The sequence below is a fragment of the Tamandua tetradactyla genome, chromosome X (genome assembly GCF_023851605.1).
Source record: "Tamandua tetradactyla isolate mTamTet1 chromosome X, mTamTet1.pri, whole genome shotgun sequence".
NCBI lineage: Eukaryota > Metazoa > Chordata > Mammalia > Pilosa > Myrmecophagidae > Tamandua > Tamandua tetradactyla.
The window spans coordinates 65275729-65292716 of NC_135353.1; the positions used below are offsets into that span (position 1 = coordinate 65275729).

The 16988-nt window shown below is 32.9% G+C and overlaps 1 protein-coding gene across 1 annotated transcript in view; it reads right to left on the reverse strand.

The window, feature by feature from the left end:
* Positions 1-494: 494 nt before the first annotated feature.
* The window catches only part of TBC1D8B (TBC1 domain family member 8B), a 93956-nt gene continuing 77462 nt past the window's right edge, over positions 495-16988 (reverse strand). The window contains exons 15-21 of the mRNA XM_077145929.1: positions 11319-11387; positions 10924-11164; positions 10099-10164; positions 7115-7198; positions 6037-6093; positions 4593-4690; positions 495-3101 (exon numbers count right to left, since the gene is read on the reverse strand). Of these exons, the coding sequence (XP_077002044.1) occupies positions 2703-3101; positions 4593-4690; positions 6037-6093; positions 7115-7198; positions 10099-10164; positions 10924-11164; positions 11319-11387 (1014 nt within the window). The 3' untranslated portion in view covers positions 495-2702. The remainder of the gene's footprint in view (positions 3102-4592; positions 4691-6036; positions 6094-7114; positions 7199-10098; positions 10165-10923; positions 11165-11318; positions 11388-16988) is intronic.

Below are 16988 nucleotides of genomic sequence, written 5' to 3' on the forward strand. Positions count from 1 at the left end.
TTCTGCCATTTCTGCTGGTAAAAATGGTTATGAAGATGATTCATTGTTCTATTATAATTTAGTTATGAGCTTGTGGTTGTTGAGAGGCAGAGTGCATGGCATCTATTTTCTAGTGCAAATCATAGAGGGCAGAACATGGTTCTGGGCGCAGCAGCAGTAGTGTTGGCTTCTCATTGTAGTAGAAGTTAGCAGTTTTCAAATTTTAGAACAGTTATCAGCTCTCTTGGGGTCCTGGTTCTGGTGTGTGGCGCTGGAAATTCTCCCTGAAGTTTCAATTTAGGTTTAATCCTCCTGGAAATTCTGTAAGCCATTTAATATCCTATAATAAATTCTTCTCAGCCTAAACTAGAATGAATTCTGTTTTCTGCAGCTGAACCCTTATTGATTCAGGAGGGAAATCCTCAAGTGATATCTGACTTAAATGTAAATAAAAATATATTGTAGTAAATGATATTATCTTAAGTAAACAATTCTTCATTTTTCATTTAATCGGTTTATATATTTATTTTTATAAAGACAAATAAAGTCATCTCATGTATTTAATCTGATATAAAACATATAATGCAGAGGTTCAGCTGGACACAACAACATAAGATTTTTAATATTAAGAACAACCCATTTTCTTAACATGGCAGCAGCTATAAAATTGTATGTTCAGCTTGTCTTGCAGATTCATAAAATAAATTTCTTTTAAACTTGCATTTATAATATGTTTGTAACTGATAAACTTTCTTTAAGTTATAAACTTAAATTAATCTAGGCTTAAATATAATACTTAGTAATTTTCAATGTTCTGACTTTTTAATCATATCAAATATATTCACATATGTTCTTAAGAAATTATCTTTTTTTTTGGAAATACAATTGACAAAATAGTCAATGAAGTATGTACAGTAGTGTTTTCACATATAAACATGAAGCCTTGTTTCTTCCTGGAGCTATCACAGAATAATTTATCAATAACTGCATTTATCAATTATTACAGATCAAAATTTCTGTGTGATAGTTTTCATATAAAATATTAACTAAGGTCTAAAATTTAGACGTATTTCAGAAAATTATTTTTAAGAAAAGACATAGATATTTATGTACCAACAATCTCTATTACTGGTAATTTCATAAAAAAGACAAGGCAGAGAAAACAATTTTTTTTTTTTTTAACATGGGCAGGCACCGGGAATCGAACCCGGGTCCTCTGGCATGGCAGGCAAGCATTCTTGCCTACTGAGCCACCGTGGCCCACCCAGAGAAAACAATTTTAAGACACTAGTAAAATGTTTGGCCAAACCTGATTTATGAAATTTTTCAAAAGGTCAACTCAAGAATTCTTGAAGATTTCTGAAAAGAATATATTTGATGGTTAGTAAACCCTCTATATGAGGCCTTGTTCACACTGGACTCTTGACTATAACAACTCCTTCCCAGAAGGGGAGGAGTCACTCTGAAGGGTCACTCTGAAGGATATTTGCCTTTTCATTATTTCACATTTAGAAAAGTTTCAGAGCTTAAAACCAAAATCTTTTGTGAAGAAAGATAACTCAAATGGAAGACCTTCCCCCAAATTTCCTAAGTCAAGTTGTTCTTGCCAGAGACAGCAGAGAAGATAAGACAGGTATAGTTTGCTCATTGTTGTTTTTTCTTAAAGGTGCTAACAAAGTCTATTATCTCTAAATGGATTCCATTGTAATGATTGAAATATAAGCAGCATAGAGTAAATAGCAGTTACACATTTAAATGAGATAGTCAAACTTTAAAATTAGAGGCTGGCAATTCTATATTACCTTGACAATCATTACATACAAGTATACTTTATGAACTTGCCAGACTGATTAATTCAGTCTTAGTATAACTATTCTTTATTATCTAATGTAACTTAAAACAAGAGAGGTGAAAATTCAACTTGAAGCTAGAGGCAAATGTCACAAAGAGCAGTGCTCAGAAGAATCCCAAGTAATTTCTCAGCCTAATAAGAGACCCCATACACTTAACTGAACTATTTCTTAACCGTTCTGATAAGACTCCTTTTAAGATTGGTTTTATCCAATCTTAAATCCAAATCCAAAACTGTTTTTCCTTATATCAGCCCAAAGTTTATAATCTTGTTATTTTTTAAAAATCAGTAACAGAGATATAAGCAGAAGTTAGAAGCTTCTGAACTCCTCCAGGCAGGGAGAATACAGAAGATAACTAATAAAATCATTTCTTATTAGACTAGTTAATTTTTCAGTTAGGCCTCCACATGCTAACCTTCCAGATAATTAAGGCTATTGATCTAAGAGCCCAGTTTTCTAAAGCATTCTCATAGGACTGAGGCAATCTGGAATGTAGGGTTTATCAATATGATGTATCAGCATCATTAATACTCAAACACATCTTTTCAAAATCATCAGGAATTCACATGTAAATAGCAGCATAAGCTAGTAATTTTCTTATTAAAAGTGATATGGTAGTGCCCTCTGGTGGTAACATTTAGCATTCTCCCCTGATAATGCATCTCGTGAAATGTAAAAAGTGCATTTGTATTTGAGAATATCAAAATCTGAGATTACAAAGGCAAAATTCATTATGCTTCAGAATCTCTCTCTCTCTCTCTTTTTTCTCCTTCAAACACATTGGTAAGAAAGTAAAGGTAAATCCCTGAGCCCTACTCCCAGGAATCAAACTGACAGTCATAGGAATCTTGTCAATCCCTGTTAAGAGATTTACATACTGGTTCTAGACCTCAACTGAGAAGTTTTTGCATTTTCTAGCTTGGCTTTTACATCTATGGGTTTCTCAAAAAACTTCACCAATGCTGGTTCATTCAACAAAGATGCAAGAATCTGTTCAAATGCAAATGACCACTGAGGTTCCTTCTTGAGAGAGGAAGGATCTTTCTCCTCCAAGTGGCTCTCTGTTTTCACCGTACTGGGTCCTCCAGAAGCACAGTCAGTATCAGAGAATTCTTTGGCTGACGATATAGGACTATGTAGTTTCCTTCCAACTTCTTCCATCCTGAGCAAGAGGCTGGTTACAACAGCAATGGCTTGATACAATGACTCTTCTTCAGGGTCTCCATGAAATAAGTTATATAGGGTCTTTGAAAACTGCATAAATTGAGACTAGAAGACACAAGTTGGAAATATCACATTTGAATATTATATTAGCAAATATAAAGAGAACTTAGAAGTGAGTGGTCACCTATATAGAATTTGAACTACATAGCCTTCATCTTAGAAGTTATAAAAAATGGGAACTAATCCTCAAATAAATCTTGGCTCTAGAAAGATGGGTATGACCCATGGAAGAGTATTTCATGTAAGTCCTTTCACTTATTGCACATTATATTTAGGATGACAAATTCCTGAACAGTTTACCTGGCAGGTGCATAATGGTACTGTTAATTATGCACATTCCTATATTTCCCTACATGAAATTAATTTTTCCATTAACTAATCCTAATGAAAGATTGATGAATGAGTTCCACCTAATCTCCCCAAAGGGCTAGAGTAAACAGCTCAGCTAAACTACTGAAAGGAAGAATGACTTTGGGGACCTATCAAGTAGTACAAGGTAGATCCCTAAAGAGCCTATTTGGATATGTTTCTCTTTAAAGGATAAGGTGGGACCCAAATGGAGAGAGAAACTGGTTTGTTTGCTAATAGCTCCTAGATAATTCATAAACATTTCTAGAACATATTTTGGGGGCATTTTATCAATATAAAAAAGCAATACTGAGCAGAATGCTTGTCCTGCATGCAGGAGACCTGGGTTCGATTCCCAGACCTTGCACTCAAAAAAAAAAAAAAAAAAACAATATCAATCAACACGAGTACTATAAGTTAATCATCCTATCAGAAAAATTTACCTGTAAATAAAAAACACATTCAAAGGATCTACTTTTAAAAACTATATTGTAACAAACTTTTAGTTTTACTTCCCTTTCTTAGTCTATAGTATTGTTCATTTATAATAATTTTAGAAAAATGCATTATAGTGACTATTTTCTAAAGGTGCTTCTTTGTCCATTGAGAAATACTTCCAATTATTATAAAGTTGTGGAGATCCTCAGTATGTGCTCCAACTGGATTTGAATTAAGAAAAATAAAAAGGTCATATTCTGACCACATAGTATGTAAGAAAGTGATAAATTTAGAATTGTGTCAACAGTATTACTAGTATTGATTGAGTAGATTTAAATACAAGATCATTAGCAATCAGGGTAGGACCTATCTTAGTTATTTTTATTCACATTTGCTAGCATTGGGCTTGGCATTTAGTAGGAATTAAAAAATGCTTCCTGAATAAATGAGTATTTCCAACAAAGCTAGAAATGAAGGCACTGAACTATATGTTATACAAACATTTTCATAGATAAAAATATCATGGCAGAGGAACTATACTGCAACATTATATGCATTTAAGTGTTCAAAGTAAAATATCATTAAAAAATTTGCTCCCACTCATCTGTGCTCATCTAAAACTTAGAGATGACGCATAGGTAGATTATGCAACTATTTTTATAATAGAATGTTAGTTGTTTTACAGTTGTATACACCGAAATTCATACCAAGAAATTAGATGCTAGATTTTTCTCCTTGAAAATACTATACCTGATTCATTCTTGGTAAATCCTTAATGTTTTCTTCTTTTTTGAAAAGCTCATTCTGCCACTGACTTAGATATGCTTGAATATCAACTCTTCCTTTGCCTGAGTGAAGGGAATAAAACCATTTTATAATGAACATCCCATTATATTCTCCCAAATCACAAAAAGTATAATTATGATTAAAACAAATTTCCATGATATATAAGATTCCATAATCTTAAAATCCAGGCAGTAACCTGAATTACCTTTTATTTAACCCACTGGATCTCAGAATACTTTCTCTATTTCCATTTAGACTAAAAGTTTTTCTTTGGGAAGGCTGAAGAATAGGGAAGGTGTGAGGAAAGCGGGAGAAAGCATGCAATTTCATGTAGACATTCTCATGTATACTAAAAAGTTTAGAACAGCCTCTATAAGATAGTCTTAATATATAAATACCACAGTGATCTAAAGTAGCTCTTTTTCAAAAGTTGAAAACCCTACTTATTCATTCCTTAAAACAGTTCAATGGAGATGCTGCTGGTATGAATTTATTATTTAGGATCCCCTGGAAAACTGGGCAGAAACGCTGAATGAAATGGGGAATTTGCCATATTAAATAGATCCTCAGCAATTAATAATGCTTTAACTAAATATTTTTTAAATGATGGACTTTTGGAGAGCAATTTGATAGTCGCTATCAAAATATTACAGGTTCATAATGTGCTAAATATTATGTGTGTCCAGCATTCCCACACTTCTATGACTCTATCCTATCCTAAACAAATATAAAGTATCCTTATATACATATATAAATATTTGCTGCAGGTTTGCAATAAAAATACTTAAAACAATCTAAATGTCCATCACTATAGGGCTTGTAATTGACATAAATTATGGCATACTAAATAAATTATTTAGTATTTATTTCTAAACAATGTAATACTCTGTATCCATTAAAAAGGATGAAGCAGATCCAAACATGCTGACATGAAAACATGTCCGTGATATACTGCAAAATCAAAAAAGCAAACTGTACAATAATATTTATAGAATGATTCTATTTTTAAAGAGAAACGTTAATATGTTTGTGTATGCATAGACACAAGTCTGAGAGGATATACACCAAAATGTTTGTAGCATTTACCTCAGGGTGGGGTTGAAAGAGGGTTATGAGTATTTCTGTACTGTTTGAATTTCTTTTATAAGGGTTATTTAATTATTGTTATAATTAAAAATAAGTATCAACTAATAAAATTGAATATGGGTCAAATATATTTTCTACAACTTCTGAGGCTTAAATATCAAAAGAAGAAAAAATAAATTGCTACACTGACATAATGGACCTGGAAAAACTCTTAGGACAAATCAATAGACTTTAAAGGGAATCTACATTTTCCCCTGTGTAGTTAATCTAATTTATAAAACAATAACTTAATAAGCTAAATAATATTCCAAGATCACAGTACCTTTTTCAGGAATGTTTTTTACTGATTTTTCTTCCTTCTCATTTGCAGGCATGGAAACTAGAGAAAAAGAGGACAACTTCATTATGCAAGATATTTAACAATAACTTTGGACATTAATATAATATTCTATATAAATACTTATAAACATGTTACTTTTTTAATTCAGCAAACCAATTTTAGCTGAAATGATTTCCCATCATTAGAACATAAATTATTTAGGAACTTTCCTAATAAAATGAGCACTGGAAAAATTCATATAAAAAGTCTGAGAAGGAAGTATGCCAAATATTATAGTTTATTGATGTGTGATATTTTCTTCTTTGGTCGCCCCTCAAATTAAACTGTATTACTTTTATGATCAGGAAAAAAGAAAAGAAAAAATAAAACAGCACAGAGGTAGTCAGAAGTCTGGGCTTCTTGACCTGGTTTTGGTATAACTCATTGTTTAACTTCTCCTCTCTGGGTCTCAGGGCCCTTCTCTATAAACTTAAGAGACTTGACTTGATGATTTGTAATGTTTCTTCAAACAATGTTTCAATACTTTAATATATAGTAAACACAGACATACACTACTTGGGATTCATCTCTACAAGACATTGCATTTTTTTTAAATGAAGCAAAAGACTCAAAAATAAGCTCTTATCACTTCCAAATTAAGCCTTGGGGATAGATTCACCTCTGTCTCCTACATCCACAGTAATTTATAATAAGTATTCACTGAATAATAGCTACAATTCAATCATCAAAGAGTCTATTGTCTTCATTGTAATTTAACAAAACATGAAAATGGGCTGACATATTATAGAAATTTTTGCAACATAAGTAGAAGCAAATTACATTTTCATTTTCTAGTAAGGAAGAAATTCTATAAATCAAACTCCTCAAATGCAGTCTGATTAATCAAATATTTATGGGGTACTTAGCATGTACTCAGCAGTGTTCTAGGTAGGATAAAAGAAGTATAAGGCATTATTAACTGAAATTTATTAGTTGTAGGTGGATAAAGAATATCTCAGCCAGGAAAATCGCTATGAGAGACTAATCATCAACAAAGATAAGCTTTTAAACAGATATTTACCATGGAGCTGACTGAAATAGAGTAATTCTTCCTCGGAAAGGTCATCTCCTTTTGAAGGGTCCTGAGATTTCACATCAGTATAAGCTGAAAACAGATAATCTAAATCACATTTACTAATAATGAGGGACAGAGATGGGATCTATATTGGGTCAGGTAAATCTGGGGGTATGAGGTTAAACAAATGGTATCTGTGTAAGGCAGTCTTATGTGAAGAGATGTGGAAGTAGTCTACTCTACTGTATAGCAAATAACAAATACTTGGTCACTTTAGTTATGTTATTTATCCTAGGTGCTTTTTAATAGTTTTCCAAGAGCCATTACTTGCTGAAATAAGAAAATCTAGCATTTGAAAATTTCTGGAAATGTGACCTCAATCATTTAAACAACTTCTTTAACAAGAAAATGAGGAACTACAATAACTTTCTAGATTATATATATATATATATATATATATACACACACACAAATATATAATCTGCAGATTTTATTGAGATATATTCACATATCATATATTCCATCCATAGTGTACAATCAATGCCTCACAGTTATCATCACCTAGTTGTGCAATCATCACAATCAATTTTAGACCATTTCCATCGCTCCAAAAAGAAAAATATCAGATAGACACAAAAGAAAACCCAAAATGTGCCATATCCCTTATTCCCTTGTATTATTGGCCCCTAGTATTGGTTTGATACACCTGTTACTGTTGTTGAAAGAATATTAAGTTATTACTGTTAAGTATAGTCCGTAGTTTGCAACAGGTAATTTTTTCCCACATACCATTCTATTATTAACTCTTTGTACAAGGGTCATACATTTGTATTAGTTCATGCAAGAATTTATTTATCTTTGTAGTGTTAATTGGTGACATACAAGACTCCAAATAACCCCTTTCAACCAAATTCACCTACAATACAGCATTATTACTTATAATCCCAATAATGAGCTACCCTCACCTCTATCCATTTCAAAACACTTAAGTTCAACCTCATTAAAAATTCTGTACATAATAGATAACCACTCCCCCTTCTCTAGCTTCTGTCTATCTCTAGGTAGCCTATATTCTATATTTTAAGATTCTGAATTTACATATTCTAGTTAGTATATATTAGTGAAATCATACAAAATCTGTCCTTTTGTGTTTGACTTATTTCACTCAGTATTATATCCTCAAGTCTCATCCATGCTGTTGCATGCTTCAAGACCTCATTCCTTCTTAGTGCTGCATTATATTCCATCGTATACATATACCAAAGTTTATTTACTTACCTATTGATGGACACTTGGACTGTTTCCATCGTATACATATACCAAAGTTTGTTTATCTACTTATCTATTGATGGACACTTAGACTGTTTTCATCTTTTGGCAATTGTGAATAATGCTGCTATGAACATCAGTGTGCAAATGTCTGCTTGTGTCCCTGCTTTCAGATCTTCTGGGTATAAACAGAGCAGCAGAATTGCCAGGTCATAGGGCAACTCAGTTTTCTGAGAAACTGCCAAACTCTCTTTCACAGTGGCTGTACCACTTTACATTCCCCAGCAGTGAGCAAGTGCTCCCATTCTCCACATCCTCTCCAACACTTATAGTTTCCTGTTTGTTTAATAGTGACCTTTCTTATATGTGTAAGATGATATTTCATTGTGGTTTTGATTTGCATTTCCGTAATAGTCAGTGAAAATGAACATATTTTCAGGTGCTTTTTAGCCATTTGAATTTCCTCTTCAGAGAAATGCCTATTAATATCTTTTGCCTATTTTATAATTGGGTTGTTTATTCTTTTCTAGATTATATTTTAAAACCAAAAGCAGTAAATGTTAAATTTAGCAAGGAATCTATGTTTAGATATACAAGTAACAGAGAAAACATGTAGTTTTGCTTTACTTCCTAGTTGCACTTTAAGAGGTACATAACATTTTTCATCCCTCCTCTGAAAATGTATTTGATGGCAATATTAGACATGCTAATGGTAATTTGACTTTACAATATACTCTCCTTTTATAATTAAATTATTAGGTAGTTTATCTTTCATTTTTAATGCTGTGTTGGTGATTTGAGCATGTGAAGGGGTTAAAGATGGCTTTTTGCTTCTAGGTCTGGTGAAAAAATGGGTTCCTGGTTATCCTGGGAAGACTCTAAACGGAACCCAGATGTAGCTTTAGAAAATTTATGAGGTACTAATTGTTTTTGTGAATTACTCTACCTAAAACCAAAGGTCCTTTTGCAGTATTTTTTTTAGTTTTAAGCCTAAAACTGTTTTCCCAAAGGATCGATCATATCTGGGAAAGGCAGCTTCTCAAGGTCAGTGGGAAACATTTAAACAAACTGGTGTGGTAATTTTGAGGCAGTATGGTAGAAAAGAATGAAACCTGAGATTTGGAGTCAGTGTTTGAATCCTGGCTATGTAATTTACTAGCTATGTGATTTCTGGCAAGTTATTTAATCTTTCTGACACTCAGTATCTTCATCATCAAAATCAGAAGGACAATACCACTTTTGAGGACATTTTGAGGATTAAATAAAAGAATGCATGTAAAGTGAATGCCTTGACAGAGCAAGTCTCAATAAATGGTTACTTTTTTCCCCTCCTTTTTCCAAATCTTTAACATCTTTCTTGCCTGTTCTCACTTTCATGGATAATTCATAGTATTTTACCAGTTTGGCAGTTTGTCTAAAATTAAATTCTACTCTTAATGACAACAACCATCAACATTATACCAATATTCAAATTCATTAAATAAACTAACCACTAATAGGAAGAAAACTTGTGAATCCATGTGTTACATAAAATCTGTTAAACAAAATTCACTATATATCAGCAAAAGTAGTGGTAATATGATCTGTGGGCCACAAAGAAGCAATGACCTTATATCATATTGAAAATTTTTATTTATTAAAATGGAATTATATCTCTAACTATACTTGTTAAAATGGAATCAACTCCTTCTATACATCACTATAGACTGTTAAAATCTTACCTGGAGGAATATGCAGCTTAAAAAGCAGCTTAAGCTTCTCAGTAAAACTTCCATTGTACATTATGTCTGTTCAATAAAATTCAACTGTAAATAATCATATACTCAAAGTACATTCAACCAATTCCAGGAGCACGAGTAATTAAGAGAGAGATATTATTCAGGAATCAGAATTCAGAAACCTTCTGTTACTTAAGCTAACAGTTAAACCACCACCCAGGCAGCCGTATTCTTTCCCTCAACTGTGTAAGTAAAATATGCTTTATCAAAGGGATAAAATGCTCTTCTGCTGATAACCTCTTACACAACCTCAGATTTCTATTTTCTTTTGAATGAGGCTTTACGCCTTATTTGGGGAGAGGACTGTTCTTCAAAGGGAAATCTCTGTTAACGAAATATGCTGGGGTGTCTGGAAGCAAAGAAATAAATGACATAACTGGTGGACTATCTACAGGCACAACCTGTTTGTCAGATATTTTCCTACTACTTTTCTAGGACATGTGGCTGGATTTTTACATAGGTGAAAATTGATTCTGAAGCATCCACACAACCTGAATATGGGAAAAATGTGATAGTCTCTTCCTTCATTTAACCATTAAAATATCCATATCTAATAGCTTGCTTTTCTGGGAGGTTTGGGGGAAAATGAGCTCAATCTACTTAGATTTGGCAACAAACACAGAAAAGGTCCGATTATTGCTAATGCTGGAGACACTATAATCCAGGGTGATATAATATGACTACACCAGTGATAATAGACAGTGCTAAATATTTCTAGAGGTTCTTTTATTTTTTGCTTGAAAAAAGAATTATTAGATATCATCCTACCAATTGCAGAGGAGAATTCTTTGAAGTTTATAAGGCGGTCAGAGTTTTCATCCAACAATCTGAATGTCCATAAAGCTAGAGAGTCTCTGTTTGCAGAATGAGCCCAGGGACTCAACAAGTGATACAACACTCTGAACTGCTGGCAGTCAATCTGATACTGTTCCAAATATGGCAGACTGGGGTCATGGTGCGTCAATACCGGGTAATTTGAGCACCAGTAATAAGAAAAAAACAGCTCTTTCTATAAAAAGCAAATAAAGAAAAGTCATTAAACCAGAAAAAGTAATTTCAGAAGGTTTTTTTAAAAAACATGTCAAAATAATTAAAGATATATTAAGAGGATTTTGTGATAAAATTCTGCTAAAAGAGTATTTTCACTTAAATACCAACAGTACCTTAAAGATGACATAAAGTTCATCCAATTCATGAAGCTTCAATTTCACATCTTGTGATACGACTCGCAACTTTAAAAAGATTAAAAGCAATTTAGAATTTAACACTTCAATAGAGAAATTCTCTTTGAATTAATTTCTAGATCTCCCTCTGCTAGAAGGAACTTCAGTTTTCCCTTAATTCTTTAAAGGAATAACAAAGGTAAATTCACCTATTTTATCCTTTGAAAGAGTTGTATGTACACCATAAAAAAAAAGTTGTACATAGACTAGAGTTCAGTTGGACTCTATGTACCCAGAAATCACTGCTAAAGGGACACCCACTTTATGTTCATAAATATAAGCAATAATTTTTAAGTCTCATTCCATATACTTATCTCTTACCACATAAGCAATTTGCCAAGTTATCATGTGGGGTTGTATTGAACACTTCAAAGGCACTGAGAGATACATATTCCCCTCTGTGCCAAAAACCATAATTCAAGAAGTAATAAGTTTAAGAAACATGTAATTTTATCCTATTCCATGAAGAATAAGCACCAACAGTAGAATCATAATGATATTTAAGAAATTTAAAAGCAAAGGTAAAGATAAAAGCTAATAAACCCAGAAGAATGGACAAATAAAACTGAGGGTTGGTTAACAAAAAATAAATCTAATAGACAACTTTCTGGCAAGTGTAATAAAAGAAAGCACAAATAAACATCACTGAAATTAAACAAACAATGGATTAAAGAGGAAATCACAAGTGAAATTAGGATATGTCTTGAGATAAATGCAAATGAAAATACAACATTATAAAACTTATGGATGAAGTGAGGCAGTGTTAAGAGGGATTTTTTTTTTAGGTGCATGGTCCAGGAATCGAATCCAGGCCTCCCACATGGAAGGCAAGCATTCTACCACTGAACCACCTGTGCATCCAAGAGGGAATTTTATAGCTCTAAATGCTTACACTAAAAAAGAAGAGAGACTTCAAATCAGAAAACTAACCTCAAAACTGGAAGAACTAGAAAAAGAAGAAAAACTAAACCCAAAGTTAGCAGAAGAAGGAAATAACAAAGAACAGAGTGAAGATAAATGAAAGAGAAAACAAAAAAACAAAAGAATCACAAAATCAAAAGCTGTTTCTTTGAAAAGATCAATAAAGCAGACAAACCTCTAGCTACGCTGACAAAAAAAAAAAAAAGAGAAGATACAAATAACGAAGTCAGAAGTGAAAACTAGGACATTATTACTGACCCCACTAAAATAAAAAGGACTATGAGAGGATACTATGACAACTGCATGCCAATAAATTAGATAACCTCGGTGAAATAGACAAATTTTTAGAAACATATAAATGACCTACATTGACTAAAGAAGAAATAGAAGATCTTGACAAAACAATTATTAGTAAAGAGGCTGAATCAGTAATAAAAATTCTCAACAAAATACTAACAAACTGAATCCAAAAGCATATTAAAATAATTATACACCATGATCAGGATTTATTGCTGGTATGCAAGGTTGGTTAAACATAAGAAAATCAATTAATGTAATACACCAAATTAAAATAATGAAGGGAAAAAAAAAACACATCATCATTTCAATTGACACAGAAAAGGCATTTGACAAAATCCGGCACCCATCTTGATAAATACACTTAGAACACTAGGAATAGATGGAAACATCTTCGACAAGATGAAGGGCATATTTGAAAATTCCACAGTTAATAGAGTACTTAATGGTGAAAGATTAAAAATTTTCCCTCTAAGATCAGTAACACAACAAGGATGCCCACTATCACCAATGATAATTAACCCTGTTCTGGAAGTTCTTGCCAGAGCAATTAGGCAAGAAAAAGAAATAAAAGATGTCCAAATTGATAAAGTAGTAGTAGAACTTTCCCTACTTGCAGATGACATGATCCTTTATACAGAAAATCATGAAGAATCCACAACAAAGCTCCTAGAGCTAATAGATGCATCAGTAAAGTGGAAGAATATGAGATCAACACCGCAAAATTAGTAGTGTCTCTACATACAAGCAATGAACAATCAGAAGAAATCAAGGAAAGAATTCCATTCACAAGAGCAACTAAAAGAATAAATAGCAGGAATAAATCTAACCAAGGATGTAAATGACTTGTACATAAAAAGTATAAAACATTGCTAAAAGAAATCAAAGAAGACCTAAATAAATAGAAGGGCATTCTGTTCATGGATTAGAAGACTAAATATTAAGATGTCAATACTACCTAAAGTAATTTATACATTCAATGCAATCCCAATCAAAATTCCAACAACCTTCTTTGAAAAACTGGAAAACCCAATCAAATTTATATGTAAAGGGTAAGGGACACTGAAGAGCTAAACCTATCTTGCAAAGAAAGAATAAAGTTGGAGGCCTCAAAATTCTGATCTTAAAACTTATTACAGGGCAACGGGGGCTCAGTGGCAGAGTTCTCGCCTGCCATGACTGAGACCCGGGTTCATTTCCCGGTGCCTGCCCATGCAAACGAAACAAAACAAAACGAAACTTATTACAAAGTCACAGTAATGAAAACAGCATGGTGCAATAGAGTTGAGAGGTTATCCTGGAGGTTATTTTTTTCTTTTGTTATTAATTTTTTAATTAAAAAATATATAACAGCAAACAAACACAAACATTCTTAACTTATCATTCCTTTCTACATATATAATCAGTAATTCACAATATCATCACATAGTTGCATATTCATTATCATGATCATTTCTTAGAATATTTGCATCAATTCAGAAAAAGAAATAAAAAGACAACAGAAAAGAATTCATACATACCATACTCCTTATCCCTCCCTTTCATTGATCACTAGCATTTCAATCTAAATTTATTTTAACATTTGTTCCCCCTATTATTTATTTTTATTCCATATGTTTTACTCATCTGTTGATAAGGTAGATAAAAGGAGCATCAGACACAAGGTTTTCACAATCACACAGTCACATTGTGAAAGCTATATCATTATACAACCATCTTCAAGAAACATGGCTGCTGGAACACAGCTCTACATTTTTAGGGCATTCCCTCCAGCCTCTCCATTACATCTTGAATAACAAGTTGATAACTATTTAATGCTTAAGGATAACCTCCAGGATAACCTCTCGACTCTGTTTGGAATCTCTCAGTTATTGACACTTTATTTTGTCTCATTTCGCTCTTCCCCCTTTTAGTCAAGAAGGTTTCTCAATCCCTTGATGCTGAGTCCCAGCTTATTCTAGGTTTCTGTCCCACGTTGCCAGGAAGGTTTACACCCCTGGGAGTCATGTCCCACGTAGACAGGGGGAGGGCAGTGAGTTAGCTTGTTGTGTTGGCTGGAGAGAGAGACCACATCTGAGCAACAAAAGAAGTTCTCTTAGGGGTGACTCTTAGGCCTAATTTTAAGTAGGCTTGACCTATCCTTTGTGGGGTTAAGTTTGAACAAACCCCAAGATTGGAGGCTCAGCCTATAGCTTTGGTTGTCTGTACTGCTTGTGAGAATATCAAGAATTCCAGGAGGTTATTTTTACATATGATATAGATATCCCCTTTTTAGTCTAAGGTGTATTAGAGGGGCTAGAGGAAAGTGCCTGAAACTGTAGAGCTGTGTTCCAGCAGCCATGTTTCTTGAAGATGATTGTATAATGATACAGCTTTCGCAATGTGACTGTGTGATTGTGAAAACCTTGTGTCTGATGCTCCTTTTACCTACAGTATGGCCAGATGATTAAAATATATGAATTAAAAATAAACAAATAATAGGGGGAACAAATGTTAAAAACAATAATAGATGGATACATGGGGGGAAATGTACCTATTGCAAACTATGGATTATGGTTAACAGTAATATTTTAATATTCTTTCATTAGCAGTTAACAAATGTACCACAGCAATACTATGGGTTAATGGGTGAGTGGGTGGGGGGGAGGGATAAGGGGTATGGGAGGATTTGGGTTTTATTTTTTAGTTTCGTTTCCTTTCTGGAGTAATAAAAATGTTCCAAAATTGATCACGGAGGTGTATGCACAACTATGTGATGATACTGTAAGTCAGTGATTGTATACTTCAGATGGTTTGTATGGTGTGTAAGTGTATCTCAATAAAACTGTATTAAAAAAACAGCATGGTACTGGTACAAGGACAGACATATAGACCAATAGAATATAATTGAGAGCTCAATCATCAATCCTCACATTTATGGCCAACTGATTTTTGACAATTGGAAAAGAACAGTTTCCTCAACAAGTGGTGCTGGGAAAAGTGGATCTCATTTGCAAAAAAGAAAAAAAAAGAGGACCCCCTAACTCATAACATATACCAAAAAAGTGAACTAAAAATAGATCAAACACAGTAATATAAGCTAGAACTATCAAACTCCTAGAATAAAATGAAGGAAAGCATCTTCACGACCTTGTAATAGAAAATTATTTCTTAGGACTATACCCAAAGCACCAGCTACAAAAAAGAAAAAAATAGATAAATGGGGCCTCATCAAAATGAAACACTTTTGTTCTGCAAAGGACATTATCATGAAAATAAAATAGCAGCTTACACAATGGGAGAAAATATTTAGAGACCACATATATGATAAAGGTTTACTATCCAGAATATATAAAGAAATCCTTTAACTTAACAATAAAAAGGCCAACAACACAATTAAAAGATGGGCAAAAGACTTAAATAGCCATCTCTCCAAAGAAAATATACAGATGGCCAGGTAACTGAGAGAAGAAATGAAAAAGGCTAATAAATATATGTGAATAAAAAATAAAAATAAAAAAACAAATATATGTGACCCAGTGAAGTGAAAATTAACCTGAGATTTGATTTTATCTATCAAATTGGAAGAAATCAGAAGTTTTTTTGTTGCTCATCATCTCAAGCCTGACCCTATCACTGCCTGGGTGACAGTAATGCCAAATGAAAGATTTTTAGTATTTGGTGTTAATGAAAATGTGGGAAAAGGGGCATTTTTACACATTGTTGATTGAAGTATAATTTGATACAAATCTTTTGGAGAATAATTTGGCATGTCCTGTCACAATTTTCAGTGAGCATATCCTTTGACCTAGTTTCTACTTCCAGGAATCTAATTTACAGAAATACTCCTGTAAATGTGTAAGAATATTTATACAACCAAGTTTCACCAAAATATTACTTGTAAGAGAAAAAAAATGGAGGCATACTAAATTTACATAAATAGAGGAATAGTTAAATAAATTATGGTACATCCATAATATGATACACTAAACATTCATGAAGAAGGGTGAGATAGATTCATATGTGCTGATATGCAATGACCACGATATATTTCTGAGTGGGAAAAGCGAGTTGCAGAAGAAAGTGACTGATATGATCTCATTGAAAGCAATATATACCCACTCCTTTTCCCATCCGCCCTGCCCATACACATTTGTGTCTGCAGATGCATTTAAAAAAAAGAACTGGAAGGATATTTGCTAAATCATTTTAATAATGGTTATACTTGGGGTGGGGACCTTTATATTTTACGGTTCTATAATGTCTGAACTATTTAAAATGAGCTTGTATTGCCTTACTAAATTTTTTAAAAAGTTAACATAAAAACTAAAGGGGACCCTCTGCTATTTCACAGAGGTGTCACTGCATTATCTAATTAGATTCTTAATCTGGAATCTTCAGAAATATTTATCT